The sequence below is a fragment of the Salvelinus sp. IW2-2015 genome, linkage group LG16 (genome assembly GCF_002910315.2).
Source record: "Salvelinus sp. IW2-2015 linkage group LG16, ASM291031v2, whole genome shotgun sequence".
NCBI classification, from domain to species: domain Eukaryota; kingdom Metazoa; phylum Chordata; class Actinopteri; order Salmoniformes; family Salmonidae; genus Salvelinus; species Salvelinus sp. IW2-2015.
Window position 1 is genome coordinate 18,149,787 of NC_036856.1, and position 10,888 is coordinate 18,160,674.

A 10,888-nucleotide genomic window follows, 5' to 3' on the forward strand; every position below is an offset into this window, starting at 1 on the left:
TGGCGCTATTAAATCATCTGTTGAGGACCCACACTGATTTTCTCATGCACAGATTTACATTCACCAGACGTGCTGTAAACATTCAGGCAAACACATTGGGATGTGCAAATCCTGCCAATACAATCGCTAAAGTCAATAGGCCTATTGGGGCTGTTTGTTCATCTCCGATAATGATTTTGTAATGATCAATTACAGCTCACCCTATTGCAATGGCAGATAAAGAGCTCCTTTGTTATTGTAGTGTGAGTACAATGGCCATTGTGAGAGGACGTGTCTGTTGTGCTCTGTTTCTCCCCTCGGCTGTCCGTGATGCCTTTACTGTCTTAATCCACTCATTTAGCTCAGCCAACACTCCTGGGAGCAGGAAGAGGTTTTGTCAGGGAGTGAAATGCATGCCAGCCGACACCAGTACATCCAACCACACACACACACACACACACACACACACACACACACACACACACACACATAGTGCCGTTGAGCAGAAGAGGGGCACCTGGAGTGTGTTCTCCAGACATATGTTGTGTATCTGCTGGAACAACAACTCTCTTTGAGGACAAACCAAGCCTCCAGCCTGCTTCTACTAAGGACCTCGCCTGGGCAGGGAGACACACTGATTGATTAAAACTTACCTCACACTCGCGCACACCYGTGTATATGTACAGTACCAGTCAAAAGTTTGGACACGCCTACTCATTCAAGGGTTTTTCTTTATTTTTACTATTTTCTACATTGTAGAATAATAGTGAAGACACCAAAACTATGAAGTAACCAAAAAAGTGCTAAATATATTTTATATTTGAGATTCTTCAAATAGCCACCCTTTGCCTTGATGACAGCTTTGCACACTCTTGGCATTCTCTCAACCAGCTTCATGAGGTAGTCACCTGGAATGCATTTCAATTAACAGGTGTGCCTTGTTAATTGGTGGAATTTCTTTCCTTCTTGATGTCTTTGAGCCAATCAGTTGTGTTGTGACAAGGTAGGGGTTGTATACAGAAGATAGCCCTATTTGGTAAAATACCAAGTCCATATTATGACAAGAACAGCTCAAATAAGCAAAGAGAAATGACAGTGCATCATTACTTTAAGACAGGAAGGTGAGTCAATGCGGAAAATTTCAAGTGCAGTCGCAAAAAACATCAAGCGCTATGATGAAACTGGCTCTCATGAGGACCGCCACAGGAAAGGAAGACCCGGAGTTACTTCTGCTGCAGAGGATAAGTTCATTAGAGTTACCAGACTCAGAAATTGCAGCCCAAGTAAATGCTTCACAGAGTTCAAGTAACAGACACATCTCGACATCAACTGTTCAGAGGAGACTGCATGAATCAGGCCTTCATGGTCGAATTGCTGCAAAGAAACCACTACTAAAGGACAACAATAAGAAGAGACTTGCTTGGGCCAAGAAACACAAGCAATGGACATTTAGACCGGTGGAAATCTGTCTTTTGGTCTGATGAGTCCAACTTTGAGATTTTTGTTTCCAACCGCCGTGTCTTTGAGAGATGCAGAGTAGGTGAATGTATGATTTCCGCATGTTGTGGTTCCCACAAGCATGGAGGAGGAGGTGTGATGATGTGGGGGTGCTTTGCTGGTGAGTGTGCAAAGCTGTCATCAAGGAAAAGGGTGACTACTTTGAAGAATCTTAAATATAAAATATATTTTGGTTACTACATGATTCCATATGTGTTATTTCATAGTTTTGGTGTCTTCACTATTATTACACAATGTAGAAAATATAAAAAATAAAGAAAAACACTTGCATGAGTTGGCGTGTCCAAACTTTTGACTGGTACAGTATGTGTATTTGTGGACGGCCATCTGACTAAAAGCAATAGGCCTATGCAAATAAATATCTAAATACTTTGTGTGTGTTCTTGCATAATATACATACACACACAGGAGCTTGTATGTCTGTGGATCATTAACTGGCTTTAGCTGTAACTGCTGTCAGGTTCATGTTGTTAACTGTCATTACATTCACTATATACCACTATCAGTCCCATTACTGTCTCAGTGATTTACTCACCACAGCTCACCCTTGATTCAAAGCTGCGGGGTGAAAAATCCACGAAACTCATGAAACCAAGTAGGGTTAATCTTTGACAGAGTTGTTCTCACAAATTTACTGTAAACATTCGTTTTTGTCTCCTTGTTTTGTGGGTGTATTATCTGTCAGTAGCGAGTTTCAAATGATCTCAGGTTTTGTAGATCTCCTTCAACAGGTTTGTGTGTGTCTGTGTTAGGATACCTCACTCCCTCTGTCTTAATCGTTCTGTCCTCTCTTTCTTTCCCCTTGTACCTCTTTGATGTGACAGCAATAGCTCTATCTGGTATCTCTCTCTGTTTCTCTCCCCAGATGAGAATGAGAGAGTGGACATGGCCACTGCTGGTGTTCCACTGGGGAAGAGCCCAGGAGCCAGGGAGCCCCCACGCCAGGTCCCTACCATTCAACCCCCTCCACAGGTAGCTGTGAAAGCCGCGGGCCACACCCCAACACACCACCCAGCTATCACCATCACCCTCATCACCCTTCTGTCTGCCTTGGGGTTACCATGACACCAACTCTGAGACCCCCTTCCCCTCCGCTGATGACGCCACTGAGCACTGGAGAGAGGTGGGGAGCATTCACAAGAAGGAAAAGCAGGTAGAGGCGGATGAGAAGGAGAACAAGAGGAGGTGCTCACCAGCCAACCTGCGGCTTTTCCCCAGCTGCTCTCTGTTAGTTGGCGGGAGCTGGACTGCATGGCTGTGTTTGTGCGATGTAGGATGTCTGCATTTCTCTCTCTCTCTCCCTTGCTGCCTTTACCTCTGCTTTGTCCTCACTGCCTCCTCCTCTCTGGTTCACTGGACTGCCTGGTCAGTTGACCGTCAGATGTGGTCAGCTATATGTCCCACTACTCTCTTGGTTCTCCTGTGGTCCCTAGGTTTAGGTCATGAACAGTAAAGTTCAGAAACAGTGCTGAACTTAAGAATGTCATCAGGCCCAACACAGACATCATCTCTCCTCACCTGTCCACACCCAAAGCCAACTGCCATGTTCTCTGGGCTCTCTCTATTTGTTACTTAGTTTGTGTTTGATTATGCCTTCTGTCAATAGTCACCGAGCACACTGTACATGTTTTATATGGTCCCATGTGGGACTTTGATTGTGTATTTGTTTGTTTGTGTGCCTTTATTTACCTATACTTATGTCTACATGTGGGTTTCTTTACCATATCATTTACTTTAATTGTAACAACTTATAATGGCTTGTACAGTACTAGAACTGATCTATTGGACAAATGTAAATATACATATTTATGTAAATATACAGTTTGTACTGTATAAGGATAGGATAACAAGGGCTTGATTGGAGTTGTTGCTGTGGAAAGGTTTTGGATACCTTTATATAAACTTCACCAAATCATTTGACCCGTATGTTTTGATGGGCACCAACCCCGACCCYCAATRTATGTTCCCACACACTGACATCCTAGTTAACATGCATCCATTGCACAAACATCACCTCTATTATAATGGCAAGTGTATAAATGTATATATTTGAAGTCACACACAATGTTCATCTTTGGTTTAAATGTTTCATTTTCTTAGTACAGAAATGGCTAACAGACTGGCACGTCTGTTTGCGATATTACAACAACAAAGAAGTTACTGCAAACAACCAACACAGTTTTTCCCTCAGACATCAATGCAGCAGAATAGTACTGGATTTTTTTTTTTACCAGGTTACACAACGCTCCTCACCTCCGCTTCGTCAACAAAAGAAAAACAATAACAACGGCCGTGGGGTGGTCAGTGGTGCTGTTTCCCCTACTGCAGATTCCATCTTTAAAGGGATGCTGCAAACACCTCCGTCCTGCATGAAGTTTCAGGTTTACGATAACCAAGTGTGTTTTACCTAGCAAGGAAACAAAAGCTGCAAATAAAAAGAGCCTTCATCTCAATAAAGACCCCCATGAACTCCCTGTCTATCCAGGTGGCTTTGAGCTGTTGCCAGGAGACAGAGTGAGTGACAGGTACAATACTCTGCTATACTGGATAGCAATGCACCCTATGGCTCACCTGTTAGTTCTGAATGCCAGGTCCAGTAATGTACCTCATCATTGCTGCTCCACTCCTTTGAATGTCAATGTTAATTGGCCAATCAGACCTTTTGATATGATGAGATCTTGCTTTATCCTCGTAATTACAGTACCAGACTGATTACCTCTGCGCTGATTCYGTGGTAGTGAACCATTCATGTAAACTCGCGAGCCAAGTGAGGCTAATCTTGCTTTGCAACCCCTTTAAAAGGCCAGAAATGTTCAGAGCCAGGTGAGTGATGACAGGACTGATATATTAGACTGGCCCTTTATCTGAAACGGATGGAGACTTTGTAGACTCGCATTGGCATTTTAATAAACATATTAACAGTCAACCTGACCATGATGTGCCTGCCACACTGTGTCTTTCCTCATTTCTCTCTTTGCATTCTCTGACTGAGATTGTGTGAGTTTGCATGAAAGTCTGATTTGTTTTCCTCAAACTGTTCAAAGTGTTTGTCGAGGCACTTAGCCAAGCTGTTCCTGAGAAAACTGTTAGTGTGGTAAGGACGTGTTTTATTTCAGGTCCAGTCATGCATAGCCAAACCGTCAAGCTGTGAACATTCTTTTCTCATCTGCTATGAGACAGTATGCTTGCGGTGTTGATATGAATACTAATAAAGGAAGTTGAATATTGTATTGGGGAAGATTTGCTTCTCAAACAAGGACTTTCTACAGTATATTTCCAAATCTGTGCAGGGGATTCTGCATGGCTTTGCCAAACAGTGCATGCCCATGTTGTTTCTGCCACTCTGTGCCTCTTGAGCTAAGCCGGGCTAGGCTAGGCAAGGCTAGGCTACGCAGGGCTAGACTGTGCTGGCTGCCGCTGCTCATTGCCCTCTGGCCCTTCACCGGATTACAGTGATTGGATTGGCAAGGGCTGCTGCCAAACCCCACTAACTGGTGCCAATCACTACCAGTGCCCTACAGGCCCTGTTAGATAATAATTACATCTCTCACTGAATATCAACTAACCTGTGAGGCAGAGCACACAACCACAAGGAGAGAGAGACAGAACGCTGGTTTCACAAACTTCCACTATGTCTAAGTGCAACTGAACGTGTTCTGACAAGTCTACAAGGTACCCAAGTTGATCAAATTCGCCAAATGCTACAAAGGTTAAAGGTGGAATCCAATCCGACGTACAAACGTTTTAATAAAAAACACACAAAGGCAGAAAAATAGTGAATTGATTTATGCCAACGCTTCATCTCAAGAGGTTAACCTAACATCAGATTTCTACATACAGTAGACTAACAAAGTGCCAGAGCGTCTGTGACACTGTGGCTGGACCTGGAGCTTGGCCAGGCCAGGCCACATAATTTTGGCTCAACTCCATTAGTCTATTGAATTCAGTTTTCTATCACAAAGATTGAATAGGATTTAGCTTGGCCGATGATGGGGTTACCCTTTGTAATGCTGCTATAGTCCCATGGTGCTTTGTAATAATGTTCCATTAATAGCAGGGATTCCTTCAGTCAGGGAGAGGCAGGGATCAGCAGAGCTAGCGGACCAGCTGCTTCTCTCTGCCAGGCCAGCAGCACAGAGCTATTCCAGGAYCTCTCACAATCCAGACAGAGGCAGAGCAGAGCACCATCCAAGGAACCAGACCCAGAGAGCTGTAGCCCCCTCTACCACCCAGCCCCTTCTACTCCTCAGCTGAGCCCAGCCCCCTCTGACCTAAGCCCTGTCCTCCAGCCCCAAGACTGTCATCACCACGCTGCAGGAATGCACCACACACAGAGCCACAGACACACACATAAACGCATAGCCAATACAGCACATGTAGATGTGTTGAACCCATGTCTATTTTTGACCATCGTTCTATTTCCCACCCTTTCATCCCTGTGGAGTCTTAAACCTGGGATAAGTGTGTGGGTTGTGCATGTGTACATAGTGGGTTAAGCCTCACAGTTAACCTGTTCATCCATCAAATGTGTGTTGTTAATTCCGTGTCTTAGCAATGACGGGCTAAGGGGATGGACTGAGATTAGCAGCCTGCCCTGGGGGACAGTAGAGCATGAGAGGTCATCTGTCATGGAGAAATGGTAAGGAGGGCATAGGGCTTTGGTGGAGATCTCCTAGACTTCTGGGATTCCAATCTGGTCTCGGAGCATTTAGTGTGATATGTTACGTTTCGTATGGTTACATAAGACAGATGGTTACTTAAGGCAAAAACGAAAGTAGAGTGCTTGATCGGGGTGGATGGGTTGACGTATAACGTGAACGGCTAGCAACCTAAAGGTTGCGAGTTCGAATATTATCACAGACAATTTGAGCTAATTAGCAACTTTTCAACTACTTACTGTTTTTTAGATACTTTGCAATTACTTAGCATGTTAGCTAACCCTTCCCCTAACCTTAACCCTTAGCATAGCTAACATTAGCGAGCTAGCTAACGTTAGCCACCTAGCTAAAATTTGTAACATACTGTATCATACGTTTAGAAAATGTTTAACATATCATACGTTTTGCAAATTTGTAACATAAATGTAAAACGAATTTTAATTCCTAGCATATCATACAAAATGGGTGATGGATCCACAAATTAATTCATACAAAACTAACACTTCATACTAAATGAAGTGTCTCGGATTTACACACAGAATCATACAAAATGGACACCTCATCAGCTGTCCTAACCAGTTGAGAGTTACCAGTATTTTTTTCATTTAGCATTTTAGTCATTTAGCAGACACTCTTATCCAGAGTGACTTACTGGAGCAATTAGGGTTAAGTACCTTGGTCAAGGGCACATCAACAGAATTATATATTTTAGTTTTTTACGTAGTCTGCTCGGGAATTCGAACCAGCGACCTTTCAGTTTCTTGCCCAATTCTCTTATCCGTTGGCTACCTGCCTGCCACCTGCTACCAGCACGTGTTGATTATTTTTTTAAATACAGCGAGTCAGTGGTTCCTGCGCCACATGGAATTGCTTTGGAGTTGTTAAAATAATGTTTTGATATTTCTGTTTTGATAGGATCAATCCATAAATAATCTAAACCTACATGCAACAGTAGGCCTTATCTCTTGCACTTTTTACAATTATTTCACGAGGCCTATTTCACATGACATGGCTAAATACTTAGAACTAAATAAACATGTTTTTCTTTCCATTATTTAATTACCTATATCAGGTTATTTCAATGTATATTCAGATGAACAACTCTAAATCGCTTTGGCACAGTAGGTATCAATCAAGTCACTTGCCGATAATGTTGCATACAACGTTRCATACAACGTTTGAAAGGCCTATCGTTTTCATCGAACACAATCAAAGTTAACATAAGCCCTAGATGCCTTCAATTGCCAAATGTATAGGCATGCCCAATGTAGGCATATTTTTTAGGAACGTAATGTTGCGCTCCAAAGGGATACCCAACTAGAGTTGATGTCCGTGCCCCTGCTGAAATCGAATTACCATAAAATAAAAATCTGTCGGTTTAAGGAAAGGGGGAAACCTAGTCAGTTGTACAACTGAATGCATTCAACTTAAATGTGTCTTCTGTATTTAACCCAACTCCTCTGAATCAGAGAGGTGCGGGGGGCTGCCTTAATCAACATCCACAGCGCCCGGGGAACAGTGGGTTAACTGCCTTGCTCAGGGGCAGAATGACAGATTTTTACTTTGTCAGCTCGGGAAGTCGATCCAGCAACCTTTCGGTTACTGGCCCAACGCTCCAACCACTAAGCTAGATATATGTTTTTTTGCATTGGATGCGTCTCAAATCACTGAATCCGCCGATGTGACCGACCTAGAGTTGTGTTTGTCAGACCATGACACATCCTGAAAATCAGCCTTCTCACAAAATCGTCTGTAGCGTCCGAACGGTTTGTATCCGAAAGATGAGACTCCCACGAACTCTATAGTGTTTTCATTTGCTCTACGACCCCCCACAAGCGTCTTGGGACTCGTCTGAAGTTGGTACAGCCGATCTGCCAACTTCTGTCTGTAGCGTCCAAACAGTTTGGGCTACACAATAATATAACACCTATGTGGAAAGGTGAGACTCAGGAACACGTACATGTGTTGCTCTAGGACTCCCACAGGCCMCACAAGAMTCGTCTAGCTAGAATTTGTAACATATCATRTGTTTTGCAAATTTGTAACATATCATACGTTTTGCAAATTCGTAACATATTGTACGTTTCACAACTTTGTAAATATCATACGAATTGTAATTCGTAAYATATCATGCAAAATGGATGATGGACATCCACAAATGAATACAAACCATATGAAACACAACATATAATAGGGGAGAGCTGGGACAAAAGTAACACAGTGCGAAAGTAACAAGCCCTTTTTCTCAGATAATTCAGAAGCTAGAATGAGGCAGTGAAGTTCCTAATGTGGAGGACCAACTCCCTGCAAAAAAAAAAAGTAGTTTTGAGCGAGGTTTCAAGTATCATGCTAGCTAGTCTTGAGTGTTAGCCTGGGAGAAATTACAGAAGAGACGRGTGGGATGAAAGTAACACAATGTAAACTATTGTAAGCCAAAATATTGTGGTTGCTCACCATTGTGATGTTGACACATGGTTTATTTTCATAAATGTTGAACCTAWAGCATTAATTATTCAAATCGACACAAACATGAAATTATGGCTGATAGTACAAGCATTAGAAACCAGAAACATGGAGATAAGAGCGATGTTGTGCACTTCTCGCCAGCTGTTACTCCCGCCCTGCCGACAGGTACAAAAGTAATGTTGTGGTAATTCTGTTCTCGAGCCTATTAAATTTAAACAAATTTACCCTAGAAATTGAATTACAGTTGCTAATGATGGAGGACATATAAACTGTAAGTTCTTTGTCATAAAATGTGGTGTCTCTAGCTCTGTTTCAGCAACATTTAAGGTTTTAAATGACATCCACTGTGCTCTTGATAAGAAGTTACATTGTGTGTCTGTCTTTATTGATTTGTCGAAGGCTTTTGACACCGTGGACCATGCTGTGTTAGTGCAAAGGTTAAAATGTTGTGGAATTACTGGTCATGCTCTAGATTGGTTTATAAATTACCTATCAAATCGTACACAATGTGTAATGGCGGATGGTTGTAAATCTGAGTCCATAGAGATGTGCTCAGGTGTTCTGCAAGGTTCTATTTTGGGCCCACTGTTGTTCATTTTGTATATCAACAACATTGGGGATCTTATAGAAACAGCAGATGTAAATTTTTATGCAGATGATACTGTTCTTTATTCAAGTGGTAGTAGTTTATCTTTAGCTTTTGAAAATGCCCAAAGAGCATTTAACATCATACAACAGAATCTGTATGATTTAAAGCTGGTTCTAAATTCGGGTAAAACAAAATGCATGGTATTTTCAAATGCCAGGCATATTACTAATCATGTCATTGCTACATTGGCTGGACATRCTATATGTCTTTAGCAAGTTAAAGTGTACACATATTTTGGTGTGTGGGTTGATGAAAAGCTGAGCTTCACTGTGCATGTAGAGAACTTGATAAGGAAGCTCAAGCTGAGAATAGGTTTTTATTACTGGCATAAGGCTTGTTTTTCTTTTGAGGCCAGGAAGGAGCTGGTACGATGTACATTACTGACGGTTTTAGATTTTAGTGATGTTATATATATGCAGGCCTCAACCACTACCTTGAGAGCACTTGATTCAGTGTATCATGCAGCCCTCAGGTTAATTACAAATCAAAAACGTCTAACACATCATTGTGGTCTCTACAGCGCCGTTGGCTGGTCGTCATTGACCTTGCGTAGGCTTAAACACTAGTATACACTGATTTCTAAGGCCATATWGGGTACAATGCCATTTTATCTCTGTTATTTTTTAGTCAGGTCGGTAAATAAATATCAATTACGGTCCCATTCTCATTTGCTTCTAAAAGTACCAAGAATTAGAACAGGTCATGGTAGAAATAGTTTTAGTCCTGAAAACATTTTAAAATTTGATGATCTAGTTTCGTTGGTGGAGTTTAAACACTTGATCGATGTATATATCATAGAAGAGTGTAATTGTCTTTAGGCCAGCTGTTTTTAGTCAAAACTTTAGTGTTTTTTATGTTAAATGTTTTTGTTGTTCTGTATGCGTGTTTAGAGTTTTGTTTAATGTTGTGTTAGTGTATGTAAGTTGTTTTGTCTGAAACGTTGTCCCCCTGCTGCTATTGGACCAGGTCTCTCTTGGAAAAKAGATGTTATCTCAATGAGAAAAACCTGTATAAATAAAAGGTAAAATTAAAAATTWAATTAAAATATCTGAGTAATTAGGAAAAAAACTACTAAAAGTATTACTTTCGTCCAAGTTCTCCCACACTAAATGGAGTGTATCGGATTTACGTACAGAATAATACGAAATGCTCTGAGACCAGGTCGCAGCTCTTAAATTTAAAACCAATTTGAGACGCTTTTTGGATACGGTCCCAGATATCACCATGGACCTGGAACCTTCCAGCTCGATAAAGGCTTGACAGGGGCCAACAAAGGGTATATAACAAAGTATTGAGATAAACTTTTGTTATTGACCAAATACTTATTTTCCACCATAATTTGCAAATAAATTCATTAAAAATCCTACAATGTGATTTTCTGGATTTTATTTTCTCATTTTGTCTGTCATAGTATGATGAAAATTACAGGCCTCTCTCATATTTTTAAGTGGGAAAACTTGCACAATTGGTGGCTGACTAAATACTTTTTTGCCCCACTGTATACACTAGGATATACAGCTGTTTGCTCTCTCTGTGACCAGCTGATTCAAATGTCACATAAGATTTACTGGCCACAATTGAATTACCATGACATGCAAATCAGAATGAACACACTAAA

The 10,888-nt window shown here is 41.5% G+C and overlaps 1 protein-coding gene across 1 annotated transcript in view; it reads left to right on the top strand.

The window, feature by feature from the left end:
- The window catches only part of gpc5b (glypican 5b), a 77,242-nt gene extending 72,517 nt beyond the window's left edge, over positions 1-4,725 (top strand). The window contains 1 exon segment of the mRNA XM_070447574.1: positions 2,363-4,725. Within this exon segment, the coding sequence (XP_070303675.1) occupies positions 2,363-2,562 (200 nt within the window). The 3' untranslated portion in view covers positions 2,563-4,725.
- Positions 4,726-10,888: the final 6,163 nt, after the last annotated feature.